General features: G+C 38.6%; 1 protein-coding gene across 1 annotated transcript; it reads right to left on the bottom strand.

The window, feature by feature from the left end:
• Nucleotides 1-15183: 15183 nt before the first annotated feature.
• LOC717894 (small proline-rich protein 2E-like) lies at nt 15184-16615 on the bottom strand. The gene is made up of 2 exons (XM_015152789.3): nt 16511-16615; nt 15184-15796 (listed from the first exon to the last, which is right to left on the bottom strand). Exon 2 carries the CDS (start codon nt 15775-15777, stop codon nt 15559-15561), a length of 219 nt encoding a protein of 72 aa, XP_015008275.3. The 5' UTR covers nt 15778-15796; nt 16511-16615; the 3' UTR covers nt 15184-15558.
• Nucleotides 16616-16915: the final 300 nt, after the last annotated feature.

Raw genomic sequence — 16915 nt, 5'->3', positions numbered from 1 at the left:
AATTCACAATCTTAAAGAGATAAACATAATTTTATTATATGAGTCAACAAAAGCACATTCAAAAATTGATCTAACAGATTTCAAAATATGTTGACAAAAAATAATCTGCATTCAAATAATGATAGCAGCTTTATTCATAATCTCCAAGATCTGTGATCTACCAAGATGCCCTTCAATAATTCAATTGATTAACTGGGGTGCATCACACCCAAGCAATGGAATACTATGCAGTGATAACATGGAATGACCTATCAAAATTCACAGACATGGCTGAATTTTAAATGAAGCTGATACATAAGAAATAGTCTCAAAGGCTACATACTGTATGGTTCCATTTATACAAATTCTGAAAAATGCAAAATTACACATCCAAAAAGAACAAAAAACTCCCAGTTAAATTAATTCAGTGACACCCATACTGAGACATATTATAATTAAACTATCAAAAGAGAGAATATTGAAAGCAGCAAGAGGGAAGTGAATCATCATATCTAAGGGATTATTAATAAATAGTTGACCAAATTCTTACCAAAAATCTTTAGGATCAGGAGGCAATGGGATGATAAATTGAAAGTAAAAAACACCTAGACTTCTTTCAACCTAGAATTCTACAGCTGGCAAAATTGTCCTTAAAAATGATGATAAAATTATAATGTTCTTGGAAATCAAAACTTAAGGCAGTTCATTACCCCTAGATTTTCTGTATGAGAAATGATAAAGAGAGCCTCTGAGGTTGAAAAAAGTGCTGGAGAGAAATTTGAAACTGTATGACAACACAAAAATCTCTGGTAAGTGTATACAGGTATATAAAAGCCAGCATTATTGTAATTTTAGCTTGTAACTCCACTTTTTATTTTCTACAAGATTTAAAATGCAAATGTGTACAAAATAATTGCAAATCTGTGTTAGTGAACACACAATGTATAAAGATGTAATTTGTGAACTCAACATAAAAAGAGGATGAGATTGTATGAGTGAACTTTTCTTGTTTTTATTTTTATTTTTATTTTTGAGACAGAGCCTCACTCCATCACCCAGACTGAAATGCAGCGGCAAGATCTTGGCTCACTGCAACCCTCGCTTCCTGGTTTCAAGCAATTCTCGTGCTTCGGAAATTACAGGTGGACACGTGACACCACGCCCAGTTGATTTTTGTATTTTTAGTAGAGACAGTGTTTTGGCACGTTGGCCAGCTGGGTGTGAGTCAACTTTTCTATGCTATTGCAGTTACATAGTGTTAATTCAAATTAAATTACTATAACTTTAGAATATTATACATAATCCCAATGAAAATCACAAAATAAATATTTTCAAGTATACACAAAAGTAAAAAGGCAATAAAATAGTTTTAGCACAAAAAAATCAAGTAAATATAAATCAGAAAGTGTTGAAAGACAAATAATATACAGAAAAGAGAGAATGCAGAAGGAAGACCTCCCTTATCAGTAATTACTTTAAACGTGAATGAATTAAACTTTCCCTAGCCAGAACTTCCAACACTATGTTGAATAGGAGTGGTGAGAGAGGGCATCCCTGTCTTGTGCCAGTTTTCAAAGGGAATTTTTCCAGTTTTTGCCCATTCAGTATGATATTGGCTGTGGGTTTGTCATAAATAGCTCTTATTATTTTGAGGTACGTTCCATCAATACCGAATTTATTGAGCGTTTTTAGCATGAAGGGCTGTTGATTTTTGTCAAAAGCCTTTTCTGCATCTATTGAGATAATCATGTGGTTCTTGTCTTTGGTTCTGTTTATATGCTGGATTATGTTTATTGATTTGCGAATGTTGAACCAGCCTTGCATCCCAGGGATGAAGCCCACTTGATCACGGTGGATAAGCTTTTTGATGTGTTGCTGAATCCGGTTTGCCAGTATTTTATTGAGGATTTTTGCATCGATGTTCATCAGGGATATTGGTCTAAAATTCTCTTTTTTTGTTGTGTCTCTGCCAGGCTTTGGTATCAGGATGATGTTGGCCTCATAAAATGAGTTAGGGAGGATTCCCTCTTTTTCTATTGATTGGAATAGTTTCAGAAGGAATGGTACCAACTCCTCCTTGTACCTCTGGTAGAATTCAGCTGTGAATCCATCTGGTCCTGGACTTTTTTTGGTTGGTAGGCTATTAATTATTGCCTCAATTTCAGAGCCTGCTATTGGTCTATTCAGGGATTCAACTTCTTCCTGGTTTAGTCTTGGAAGAATGTAAGTGTCCAGGAAATTATCCATTTCTTCTAGATTTTCCAGTTTATTTGCGTAGAGGTGTTTATACTATTCTCTGATGGTAGTTTGTATTTCTGTGGGGTCGGTGGTGATATCCCCTTTATCATTTTTAATTGCGTCGATTTGCTTCTTCTCTCTTTTCTTCTTTATTAGTCTTGCTAGTGGTCTGTCAATTTTGTTGATCTTTTCAAAAAACCAACTCCTGGATTCATTGATTTTTTTGGAGGGTTTTTTGTGTCTCTATCTCCTTCAGTTCTGCTCTGATCTTAGTTATTTCTTGCCTTCTGCTAGCTTTCGAATGTGTTTGCTCTTGCTTCTCTAGTTCTTTTAATTGCGATGTTAGAGTGTCAATTTTAGATCTTTCCTGCTTTCTCTTGTGGGCATTTAGTGCTATAAATTTCCCTCTACACACTGCTTTAAATGTGTCCCAGAGATTCTGGTATGTTGTATCTTTGTTCTCATTGGTTTCAAAGAACATCTTTATTTCTGCCTTCATTTCGTTATGTACCCAGTAGTCATTCAGGAGCAGGTTGTTCAGTTTCCATGTAGTTGAGCGGTTTTGATTGAGTTTCTTAGTCCTGAGTTCTAGTTTGATTGCACTGTGGTCTGAGAGACAGTTTGTTATAATTTCTGTTCTTGTACATTTGCTGAGGAGTGCTTTACTTCCAATTACGTGGTCGATTTTGGAGTAAGTACGATGTGGTGCTGAGAAGAATGTATATTCTGTTGATTTGGGGTGGAGAGTTCTATAGATGTCTATTAGGTCTGCTTGCTGCAGAGATGAGTTCAATTCCTGGATATCCTTGTTAACTTTCTGTCTCGTTGATCTGTCTAATGTTGACAGTGGAGTGTTGAAGTCTCCCATTATTATTGTATGGGAGTCTAAGTCTCTTTGTAAGTCTCTAAGGACTTGCTTTATGAATCTGGGTGCTCCTGTATTGGGTGCATATATATTTAGGATAGTTAGTTCTTCCTATTGAATTGATCCGTTTACCATTATGTAATGGCCTTCTTTGTCTCTTTTGATCTTTGATGGTTTAAAGTCTGTTTTATCAGAGACTAGTATTGCAACCCCTGCTTTTTTTTGTTCTCCATTTGCTTGGTAAATCTTCCTCCATCCCTTTATTTTGAGCCTATGTATGTCTCTGCGTGTGAGATGGGTCTCCTGAATACAGCAGACTGATGGGTCTTGACTCTTTATCCAGTTTGCCAGTCTGTGTCTTTTAATTGGAGCATTTAGTCCATTTACATTTAAGGTTAATATTGTTATGTGTCAACTTGATCCTGCCATTATGATATTAACTGTGTCAACTTGATCCTGCCATTATGATATTAACTGGTTATTTTGCTCGTCAGTTGATGCAGTTTCTTCCTAGCCTCGATGGTCTTTACATTTTGGCATGTTTTTGCAATGGCTGGTACCGGTTGTTCCTTTCCATGTTTAGTGCTTCCTTCAGGGTCTCTTGTAAGGCAGGCCTAGTGGTGACAAAATCTCTAAGCATTTGCTTATCTGTAAAGGATTTTATTTCTCCTTCACTTATGAAACTTAGTTTGGCTGGATATGAAATTCTGGGTTGAAAATTCTTTTCTTTAAGAATGTTGAATATTGGCCCCCACTCTCTTCTGGCTTGTAGAGTTTCTGCTGAGAGATCTGCTGTTAGTCTGATGGGCTTCCCTTTGTGGGTAACCCGACCTTTCTCTCTGGCTGCCCTTAAGATTTTTTCCTTCATTTCAACTTTGGTGAATCTGGCAATTATGTGTCTTGGAGTTGCTCTTCTCGAGGAGTATCTTTGTGGCGTTCTCTGTATTTCCTGGATTTGAATGTTGGCCTGCCCTACTAGGTTGGGGAAGTTCTCCTGGATGATATCCTGAAGAGTGTTTTCCAACTTGGTTCCATCTTCCCCCTCACTTTCAGGCACCCCTATCAGACGTAGATTTGGTCTTTTTACATAATCCCATACTTCTTGCAGGCTTTGTTCATTTCTTTTTCTTCTTTTTTCTTTTGGTTTCTCTTCTCGCTTCATTTCATTCATTTGATCCTCAATCGCTGATACTCTTTCTTCCAGTTGATCGAGTCGGTTACTGAAGCTTGTGCATTTGTCTGGCTAGGGCAATTAGGCAAGAGAAAGAAATCAAGGGTATTCAGTTAGGAAAAGAAGAAGTCAAATTGTCCCTCTTTGCAGATGACATGATTGTATATTTAGAAAACTCCATTGTCTCAGCCCAAAATCTCCTTAAGCTGATAAGCAACTTCAGCAAAGTCTCAGGATACAAAATTAATGTGCAAAAATCACAAGCATTCTTATACACCAGTAACAGACAGAGAGCCAAATCATGAATGAACTTCCATTGACAATTGCTTCAAAGAGAATAAAATACCTAGGAATCCAACTTACAAGGGATGTAAAGGACCTCTTCAAGGAGAACTACAAACCACTGCTCAGTGAAATAAAAGAGGACACAAACAAATGGAAGAACATACCATGCTCATGGATAGGAAGAATCAATATCGTGAAAATGGCCATACTGCCCAAGGTAATTTATAGATTCAATGCCATCCCCATCAAGCTACCAATGAGTTTCTTCACAGAATTGGAAAAAACTGCTTTAAAGTTCATATGGAACCAAAAAAGAGCCCGCATCTCCAAGACAATCCTAAGTCAAAAGAACAAAGCTGGAGGCATCACGCTACCTGACTTCAAACTATACTACAAGGCTACAGTAACCAAAACAGCATGGTACTGGTACCAAAACAGAGATATAGACCAATGGAACAGAACAGAGTCCTCAGAAATAATACCACACATCTACAGCCATCTGATCTTTGACAAACCTGAGAGAAACAAGAAATGGGGAAAGGATTCCCTATTGAATAAATGGTGCTGGGAAAATTGGCTAGCCATAAGTAGAAAGCTGAAACTGGATCCTTTCCTTACTCCTTATACGAAAATTAATTCAAGATGGATTAGAGACTTAAATGTTAGACCTAATACCATAAAAATCCTAGAGGAAAACCTAGGTAGTACCATTCAGGACATAGGCATGGGCAAAGACTTCATGTCTAAAACACCAAAAGCAATGGCAGCAAAAGCCAAAATTGACAAATGGGATCTCATTAAACTAAAGAGCTTCTGCACAGCAAAAGAAACTACCATCAGAGTGAACAGGCAGCCTACAGAATGGGAGAAAATTTTTGCAATCTACTCATCTGACAAAGGGCTAATATCCAGAACCTACAAAGAACTCAAACAAATTTACAAGAAAAAAACAAACAACCCCATCAAAAAGTGGGCACAGGATATGAACAGACATTTCTCAAAAGAAGACATTCATACAGCCAACAGACACATGAAAAAATGCTCAGCATCACTGGCCATCAGAGAAATGCAAATCAAAACCACAATGAGATACCATCTCACACCAGTTAGAATGGTGATCATTAAAAAGTCAGGAAACAACAGGTGCTGGAGAGGATGTGGAGAAATAGGAACACTTTTACACTGTTGGTGGGATTGTAAACTAGTTCAACCATTATGGAAAACAGTATGGCGATTCCTCAAGGATCTAGAACTAGATGTACCATATGACCCAGCCATCCCATTACTGGGTATATACCCAAAGGATTATAAATCATGCTGCTATAAAGACACATGCACACGTATGTTTATTGCGGCACTATTCACAATAGCAAAGACTTGGAATCAACCCAAAAGTCCATCAGTGACAGACTGCATTAAGAAAATGTGGCACATATACACCATGGAATACTATGCAGCCATAAAAAAGGATGAGTTTGTGTCCTTTGTAGGGACATGGATGCAGCTGGAAACCATCATTCTTAGCAAACTATCACAAGAACAGAAAACCAAACACTGCATGTTCTCACTCATAGGTGGGAACTGAACAATGAGATCACTTGGACTCGGGAAGCAGAACATCACACACCGGGGCCTATCATGGGGAGGGGGTAGGGGGGAGGGATTGCACTGGGAATTATACCTGATGTAAATGATGAGTTGATGGGTGCTGACGAGTTGATGGGTGCAGCACACCAACATGGCACAAGTATACATATGTAACAAACCTGCACGTTATGCACATGTACCCTAGAACTTAAAGTATAATAATAATAAATAAATTAAAAAAAAAAAAAAACTTTCCCCAACACCACAAACTGGGGAACTGAATCAAAAAGAAAAAAAAAAATGATTCAACTATTTGCTGTTTAAAAGAGACTGACTTTACAGCTAAAGACACAAAGGAGGTGAAAGTAATAGGAAAGTAAAAGATATTTCGTGTAAATTGCCAAAAGAGACCAGACGTGGCTGCACTAACATTAGACATCATTAACTTAACTTGAGAACTGTTATACAGTACTACAAAAGACATATATATTGATAAAGAGATTTATTCACCAAGAAATTATGCTAGTTATAAACATACATTTACTGAACATCAGAACTCCAAAATATACGAAGATAGAGTGAGAGAAATTAAAAAAAGAAATAGATAGGTCTAAAACAAATGTTGAAAACTCGAATACTTCCCTCTCAAAAATGGATAGAATGATAGAAATTAAAAACAATAGCAGACTTAAACATATAAACCAATTGGAACAAACAGACAAATATAGAACACTCCAACCAGAAAGAACAGGATATCCCTTACAGTTTTCTTAAGAGAAAATGGAAGAACACTCTCCAGGATAGACCACATAATAGGCTACAAAACAAGTTAATATATTTTAAAAGGCTAAAATCATACAACGTACTTTTCCAATCACAATAGAATAAAATTAAAAACCTATAACCCAATTAAAACTGGAAATTTCACAAATTTGTGGAAATTAAACAACAAACTCTTAAATGACCAACAGGTCAAAAAAGAAATCACAAAGAAAATTAGAAATCACTCGAGACTACTGACAACAAAACACATCAAACTAAAACTCATAGTTTGCAGCAAAAGCAGTGCTAACAGGGAAATTTATAGCCATAACCACATACATTTTTAATGACAGAAAAATATCTCAGATCAATAACCTCATATTACAGCTTAGGAAACTACAAAAACTAAAGCACACTAAACCCCAGAAAAGTAACTACGAGCCTAGAGTAGAGATACTAATAAAGTAGAAGCGAACCGTAGAGAAAAATCAATAAAATTAAGTTTTATTTCTTTGTAAAGGTCAATAAAATTGAAAAATCTTTAGACAGACTAACTACAGGGAAAAAATGCAATATAACGTTCAAATAGCTAAAATCTAAAAGAAAGTGAGGAGATTACTACTGATTTTACAGAAATAAAAAAATTTTAAGCAGAAACTATGAACAATTCTGTCAGTTTATCAGATAACCAGTTGAAATGAACAAACTCTTAGATATACACTATCCACCAAATCAAATCATGAAGAAATAGAAAATTTGAAAAGATATAATAAGTAAAGAATTTGAATCACTAATCTAAAATTTCACAAGAAAGAAAAGTGTTGACCCAGAAAGATTTACTGGAGAAGTATATACCAATCCTTCTCAAACCCTTTCACAAAAGAAAACTGAAAATAGGGACTACTTCCTGTCTTTTTCCATGAGGCTCGCCATTATCCTGATACAAAAGCCAGACAAAGACACTACAAGAAAACTACAGACCAATATTCCTCATGAATATTGATGCAAAAAAGCCTCAAAAACATTTAGCATGCCAGATAATTCCTGTGGCCCTGGGCAAGATGGCCAACAGGACGCAGTCAGGTGGAACAGCTACCACTAAGGGACGGAGATGACAGGTGCACTTCTAACAGATATTCAGAGACAAGGCACTGAGAGTGAACGAAGAGAAGGTCCTGAAGCTAGGCTGAAAAGAGAGAAAGTTGGGAGCCCTGCACAAGGACACTACACACCAGGACTGGTTCCTAGCCTCCAGTAACTCCAGGGGAACAGCTGAGTTGAACCCGCAGGGAGCAACCCACTCCCGCCATGGGCCTCTGGAATCCCTGCAGGAGGCGACTCCCTCAACCACCAAGGACACTCCAGTTGGCAGGGAGAGCTGCTTAGAGAAGTGACAGGGGCAGCATGCCAGCTGATGTGGAGCCCAAAGGGTTTGGTTGGGGAGTGTCTGTAGTGGAGCAGGGCCAGGAATGGCCATCTTACTAGGCTAAACTTGCTCACATTGGAGACTTTAGCCCTTGGGGAGCTGTTGGACCTGAACTGTGCAGGTCAATCTTGTGCTTCAGATGGGGAAAGTCTGACCTGAGCACTCCGTGGTCAGCTGGTCTCTCCCGTCTTGCCAGCCTGGCTATACCTGCTTGCAGGGCAAACTCGTGTGACCTTGGGACCCACATTGTAGCCTCTGTGCTGACAGATCACAGCTGACAAGTGGAGAACTCCAGCTGGGCAGCCACCCACAGTCACCTACCAGCCCATCTGCTCACTCCACACACTACAGCTTCCCCTGGGCCCAGAGCAACACTCCATGTCACTTTGCTGGCATGTGTGTGCATGAATGGGTTTTGTTTTCCTCTCCCTACCAGTGCATGTGAGTGTGTGCATCCTACCCTGCCACTGCTGCAGTGAGAGTAGTCAGCTCATTCTCCCTAGCGATGACCATTGTAGTCACAGAGCCATGGCAAGCACAAAGCCAGGAAGCCACACCCCTGCCAGTGCACTGCCCATGCCAGTGTATACCCTTGTGCCAACACTGCCATAGGAGTGAAACTAGGCACTGAAAACAGTGGAAACTCCTCACCCCAAACAACCACCCCTGCCCACAGCACAGAGAGAAAGCACACAGACCTGCACCCACCACACCCCACCCACACCCCAAAAACACTACAAGTACGACCACACACACACAGTCTCCAGCAGGGACCATGTACCCTGCCAAGAAACATTGCTTCCACCACTGTGGTGAATGTCCCCACAGAGGCAAGTACCCTAGCACCTGCAAGAACCCTGCCCCAGCCTAAAAGTATGCACCCTGCCATGCTGCCACTGCTCCTGGCATATACAAACAGGAATGGATCCCTCTGCCCCTACACTACAAAACACTTTGGCTGACACCACTCATCACAGTGTAGTGACCAGGGGTCAGGGAGCACCTCAGCCTCCAAACCACAGTGGATTCCTAACCTGGGGGAGCCAAAGAACAAAGTCAGGCCTGATACAGTTCCCCCAGAGTTACGGCATGCAGTCCATGAGTTGGGAGCTGAGTGCTGGGACCCTAAAATCTTTCACAAATGAAGCCAGTCATCTGAATTGACCTTACACCATAATCAAAACCTCAAGGTTATCAAATGAGATTTAAAAAAATAAAATCCATCTAAACATCACCAACCTCAAAGACTGAAGGAATATAAGACACAAAGATAAGAAAGAAGCAATGCAAGAATTCTGAAAACTCAAAACACCAGAGTGCCTTCTTTCCTCCAAATGACCACATGACCTCTCCAGCCATGGTTCAGAACTGGGCTGAGATGGCCAAAATGCTAGAAATGGAATTCAAAATATGGATAGGAAGGACGATCAATAAAATGCAGGAAACCCAATCCAAGAAGGCTAAAAATCACCATATAACAATGCAGGAGCTGACAGACAAAATAGTCAGTATACAAAAGAACATAACTGACCTGATAGAGCTGAAAAACACTAGAAACTATACATTTTGTCACGTGTTTCTCAGTTCTATCAGGTCAGTTATATTCTAATGCAATCACAAGTATTAGTAATAGAGTAGAACAAGCAGAGAAAAGAATTCCAGAGTTCGAAGACTAACTTTTTGAAATAAGACAGTCAGACAAGAATAGAGAAAAAAGAGTTAAAAGAAATGAACAAAACCTCAAAAAATGGTATTTTCTAAAGAAACAAAATATGTGAATCATTGATGTCCCTGAAAGAGATAGGGAGAGTGTAACCAGCTTGAAAACATATTTCAGGATATCATCCATGAGAACTTCCCCAACCTAGCAAGACAGACAGACATCAAATTCAGAAAATGCAAAGAACCCTAGTAAGATACTACAGAAGAACATCATCCCCAAGATACATAATCATCAGATTTTTCAAGGTCAAATGAAAGAAAAAATGTTAAAAGCAGCTAGAAAGAAAAGTCAGGTTTCCTACATAGGGAAACCCAGCAGACTAACAGCAGGCCTCTCAGCAGAAATCATGCAACCCGGAAGAGATTGTGAGCCAGTATTCAACATTCTTAAAGAAAAGAAATTCCAACCTAGAATTTCAACTAGAAACTAAACTTCAAAAGTGAAGGAGAAATAAGATACTTTTCAGACAAGCAAATGCTGAAGGAATATGGTACCACAAGACATATGTTACTAGAGCTCCTGAAGGAAGTGCTAAATATAAAAAGGAAATGCTATTATCAGCCACTACAAAAACACACTTAAGTACACAGAACAGTGATGCTATAAAGCAACCACATACATAAGCTTGCAAAATAACCAGCTAACATCATGATGACAGGATCAAATCTACATATTTCATTAGGCCGTAATCAAGAAGATCTTTGAAACTAATGAGAATAAAGATACAACATACCAGAATCTCTGGAACACAGCTGAAACCGTGTTAAGGGGAAATTTATGGCACAAAATGCTTACATCAAAAAGTTACAAAGGTCTCAATTTAGCAACATGACATCACAACTAAAAGAACTAGAGAATCAAGAGAAAACCAACCCCAAAGCAAGCAGAAAATAAGAAATACCTAAAATTAGAGCTGAACTGAAGAACACTGAGACGTGAAAAATCATTCAAAAGATCAACAAATCCAGGAGGTGGGTTTTTTAAATTAATGAAATAAATAGATTGCTAACTAGACTAATAAAGAGGAAAAGAGAGAAAATCTAGGTAAATACATTTAGAAACGACAAAGGAGATATTACCACTGACCCCATAGAAATACAAATAACCATAAGAGAATATTATGAACACCTCTATGCACATAAGCTAGAAAATCTAGAAGAAACAAATACATTGTTGGACACATACACTCTCCCAAGCCTGAGCTAGGAAAAATTTGAATCCCTGAAAGGACCAGTAATGAGCTCCAAAATTGAAACAGTAATAAATAGCCTACCAATCAAAATAAGCCCAAGACAAGCCAACTTCACAGCTGAATGCGACCGGATATACAAACAAGAGCTAGTATCTGCTCTTGTTTTGCTAAATAAATATTCCTGCTAAAACTATTTCACAATATTGAGGAGGATGAACTTCTCCCTAGCCCATTCTATGAGGCCAGCATTATCCTGATACCAAAACCTGACAGGGACACATACACACACACAAATATCAGGTCAATATCCTCAATGAACATCAATGCAAAAATTCTCAACAAAATACTGGCAAGCCGAATCCAGCAGCACATCAGAAAGCTTACCCACCACCATCAAGTTAGCTTCATCCCTAGGATGTAAGGTTGGTTCAACAATAAACATATCAATAAATGCAATTCATCACATAAACAGAACTAAAGGCAAAAATCATATGATTATCTCAATAGATGCAGAAAAGGCTATCCATAAAATTTAAAATTCTTTCATATTAAAAACTCTCTATCAACTAGATACAAAAGAAACTTACCTCAAAATAATAAGAGCTGTCTACGTAAAACACACAGCCAATATCATACTGAATGGCGAAAAGCTGGAAGCATTGCCCTTGAACACCAACACAAGACAATTATGCCCTCTTTCACCACTCCTATTCAACCTAGTATGGGAAGTCCTGGACACAACAATCAGGGAAGATAAAGAGAGAAAGGGCATCAAAATAGGAAGACAGAAAGTCAAACTATTCGTATTTGCGCATGACATGATCCTATGTCTAAAAAAAAAACCCCTATAGTCTTGAAACAAAAGCTCTTTTAGCTGATAACTTCAGCAATGTTTCAGAATTCAAAATCAATGCACAAAAATTACTAGCACTCCTATACACCAACAAAAGACAAGCCAAAAGCCAATTAACAAACAATCTCATTCACAATAGTGGCAAAAATAATAAAATACCTAGGAATACAACTAACCAGGGAGGTGAAAGATCTCCACACGGAGAGCTACAAAACATTGCTGAACAACATCAGAGATGACACAAATGTAGGGAGCACATTCTGTGCTCATAAATAGGAAGAATCAATATCATTAAGGTGACCATATTGCCCAATTTACAGATTCAGTGTGATTCCTATCAAACCACCAATGACATTCTTCACAGAACTAGGAAAAAAAACTATTTTAAAATTCATATGGAACCAAAAATGAGCCCAAATAGCCAAGGCAATACTAAGCAAAAAGAAAAAAACTAGAGGCATCGCACTACCTGACTTCAAACTATACTACAAGTCTACAGCAACCAAAACAGCATGGTACTTTCACAAAAACAGATACACACTAATGCAACTGAATAGGGAAGCTAGAAATAAAGCATCACACCTGTAGCTATCTGATCATCTAAAAAGGTGATAAAAACAAACAATGGGGAAAGGGCTCCCTTTTCAATAAATGGTGCTGGGAGGACTGGCTAGCCATATGCAGAAGATTGAAACTGGATGCCTTCTTTACACCATATACAAAAATCAACTCAAGATGGATTAAAGACTTAAATGTAGAACCCACAACCATAAAAACTTTGAAAGACAACCTAGGCAATACCATTCTGGACATAGAGACAGGCAAAGATTTCATGAATAAGATGCGAAAAGCAATTGCAACAAAAACAAAAATTGGCAAGTAGGATCTAATTAAACTAAAGAGCTTCTACAAAGCAAAGGAAACCATCAAAATATCCTACAGAATGGGAGAAAATTTTTGCAAACTATGCATATTATAAAGGTGTGATATCTAGTATCTACAAGGAATTTAAAGAAATTCACAAGAAAAAAAAAACAGCCCTATTAAAAAGTGGGAAAAGGACAGGAACAGACACTTTAAAAAGAAGACATGTGTGTGGTCCACAAGCATATTAAAAAAAAATCTCAATATCATTGATCATTAGAGAAATGCAGATCAAAACCACAATGGGAGACTGTCTCACCCCAGTCAGATGGCTATTGTTAAAAAGTCAAAAATAAAAGGTGCTAGAAATGTTGTATAGAAAAAGGAATGTTTATGCACTGATGGTAGGAGTGTAAATTAGATCAACTATTGAAGAGAACAGTGTGGCAATTACTCAAAGAACTAAAAACAGAACTACCATTCCAACCAGCAATCCCATTACTTGGCTTATACCCAAAGGAATACAAACCATTCTATATCATAAAGACACATGCATGTGTTATGTTCATTGCAGCACCATTCATAATAGTGAAGACACAGAATTAAACTAAGTGCCCATCAATGATAGACTAGATAAAGAAGATATGGTAGATATACACCATGGAATACAGGTACATAGATGGAGCTGGAGGCCATTATCCTTAGCAAACTAATGCAGCAACAAAAATTCAAGTACCGCGTGTTCTCACTTATAAGTGTGAGTTACATGATGAGAAAACAGGGACACCTCAAAGCAGCAGACACTGGCACCTACCACAGGGTATGGAGAAGGAGAGGATCAGGAAAAATAACCATATTGCCTATATGTGACATGAGCTTGCCTATATAACAAACCTACACATGTACCCCTGAACTTAAAACAAAAGTTAAAAAAAACTACGCTGGAGAGGGTGCAAAGAAAAAAGAAGCCTTGTATACTCTTGGTGGGAATGCAAATTAGTACAGTTGCTATGGAAAACAGTAAGAAGATTTCTCAAAAAACTAAAAACAGAACTACCATTCAATCCAGCAATCCAGCTGCTGTGTATCCATCCAAAGGAAAAGAAATCAGTACGTGAAAAGGATGCCTGAACCCCCATGGTTATTGCAGTACTATTTGCAATAGAAAAGATGTATAACCTAAGTGTCCATTAATGAATGAATGAACAAAGAAAATATGTATATACACACAATGAAATACTATTCCATTATAATAAAAAGAATGAATTCCTGTCATTGGCAGCAACATGGATGGAACTGGAGGTCATTATGTTAAGTAAAATAAATCAAGCAGAGAAACACAAATATTGCATGTTCTCACTCATATGCAGGAGCTACAAACGTTGATCTATAAAGACGAATAGTAGAATGATAGATACCAGAGGCAAGGAAAGGTGTTCAGGGGGATGGAGAATGAAGAAATACTGGTTAATGAGTAAAACCATATAGATACATAAAATGAGTAAGTTTTAATATTTGATAGCAGAGGAAAGTGACTACACTATACAACAATGTATTGTATGCTTCAAAATAGCTAGAATTAAAATGTTCCCAACAAAGAGCAATGATAAATGCTCCAGGTGATGAATACCCGATATTTCCTGATATCCTGACTTGATCATTACACATTCTATTCATGTAAAAAAATCACATGTATGCAGTAAATGTGTACAAGTATTGTGAATCAATACAAGTAACATTAGTCTTCTTATTTCCTATGTTAGTTACACCCAAGCCACTCTCTTGCTGGAACAAATACGGTAGTGCTTGTAGTGGGGAGTGATGATGATGACGATGATGATGGTGATGGTGAAAACAGTGATGATATGTTGCTGCAAATAAAACTCTACCAAATGACAACTAATTACGTGTCAGGTATTGTGCCAACCAAATATCAGACCAAATTTTATGCCTTAGACTAGTTTGTGATGTAAATGTTAGTTTGCTGACTTTGCAGTAAAGAGACTGACATTCAGAGAAGTTGAATAATATCATCCTCAAATCAATCAAATGCTAATTAAGGAAAATAAAAGGGGTTTAAAGTGATACAGGAATAATCTTTGGTATGACCCAAATTGTGAGATCCTGCTGTGAATCAAAGAAAGATTGAAATAAATCCAAATGATTACATGATATTGCTAATAAAGCACATTTGAAAATAAACAAAGATCCAGTCACAAATATTATGCATAGATACTTTATTCAGGGAGTGAAAGGAAAGTGACAACTGCACAGGTGGTAGAAGCTCATGCCCAGGCTCATGACAGACACAGGAAACATCAACAGAATTCTCTGATGGTTCCCAGGGACAGAGCTGCTGGTCTTTCTTTCAGAGCTCTGGGAACGGGCACTGCTGAGGACTTCCTTTCTAAGTCTCCACCTGGACAGTGGCAATATGGCAGCCTCATAAAGGGAAGCTTTTGTCAGGGCACATCACGGGCAGATCACTGGCTAAGGGGAAAGAAGCTCCCGTGTATCCCTGGATGGCTTTGATGAGAAGATGCAGGGGGAGCTGTGGAATGAGTTGAGCCAAATATCCTTATCCTTTCATGATCCTGATGAATCCTGAAGCTGTTACTTGCTCTTGGGTGGACACTTTGGCTGGCAGGGTGGGGAAGGTGGCACCGGAGGACATTTCTGCTGGCACTGCTGAGGTGGGCAGGGCTCTGGACACTTTGGTGGTGGGCAGGGCTCAGGGCACTTCGGGGGTGGACATGGCTCTGGGCACTTTGGCATGGGGCACACAGGAGGTGGCTGGCAGGGCTGCTTGCACTGCTGCTGTTGGTAAGACATCCTGCTGGAGTCTCAGAATCTGAAAGAAATGATATGACAGTGTTTGTGGGAAGGGACTCCTCCAGAGAGAGAAGCCAAAGCTTGTGTAATACCATGGAATGTAATTTATCCAATCTCTAAGAAATTATTTGAATTCTTAATTCCCTTTTCACGACTTTCTGGTTTCTCGCTTCCACTTTAACAAATTGCTTCATTGTCCCTGGGAAATCCTGTGTTTTCTCATACAATTTTTCCAAATAAATTATCTCTGTTATAAAGAATCAAGCATGTTATTTCCCTGAAAACAACCAATTCAAGAAAGGTGGTCACAAGTTCAGACCGCTGGGCAATCTAATAGGCTATTCCTTTCATCATTATCTGTTATAAAGTCCCAGTGGGCTGACTTGGGCATAGAGCAAAGGGCTGCTCAGGGAGAACTGTAGTCTCTCACACCTGCTAAGACACAAACCTTTGTAAAGGACACTGGAAAGACAGAGAATAAAGAAAAATCCTTGCTCTTTTTTCTTCTTCATATCAAAGGTTACCCCTTAACTTCTCTGTCCATATGGATACCTACCTGTATAACAAAAGAAAGCTAAAATAGCATATCATTGTGCTCTAACCCTAAATTTTCATCCACTAAGTAACATCAAGTCAACATTCATAGGATTAGATCCACCAAACGTGCTATATTCAGATTAAACTCAACATTTCAGGGCACAAAGAAGAGAGGAACTCAAGGAAGCAGACTCACCGGGTTCTCCAAGGCAGATCGGTGCTCAGGTACCAGGGGTTTAGGAGTCGTGCAGCAGAAGATCTCTTTATAGAGCCTGCTACCTCACCCAGCAGGAAGTGAAACTACCCAAAACAATGCTGATCCAGCAATTTCTTAAGCCAAATGCAAATTTATCCACGACTGGCATGTGCAGGATACTCAGAATAGGAAATATCCTGTGCTGAAATCGCTCCACTGGGTTAAGTGCTCCTGACTCACGGAGGCCCTGCCTCGGATCTGTTTCAGTGACTTACGGCAAAGAGGGACTTGGGAGAATCTCTAACTGATGGTCAAGGAATATCTTTCTTAATTGGGAACAAAGATCTTTTCCTGTCTTACACCTTCCCTAAATCATAAAACTTCTGCCCTGATTCACTTTATCTG

This window comes from Macaca mulatta, chromosome 1 (genome assembly GCF_049350105.2).
Source record: "Macaca mulatta isolate MMU2019108-1 chromosome 1, T2T-MMU8v2.0, whole genome shotgun sequence".
Lineage (NCBI taxonomy): Eukaryota > Metazoa > Chordata > Mammalia > Primates > Cercopithecidae > Macaca > Macaca mulatta.
Note: the sequence above shows the minus strand (reverse complement) of the source record. Positions and strands in the feature narration are given on the sequence as shown.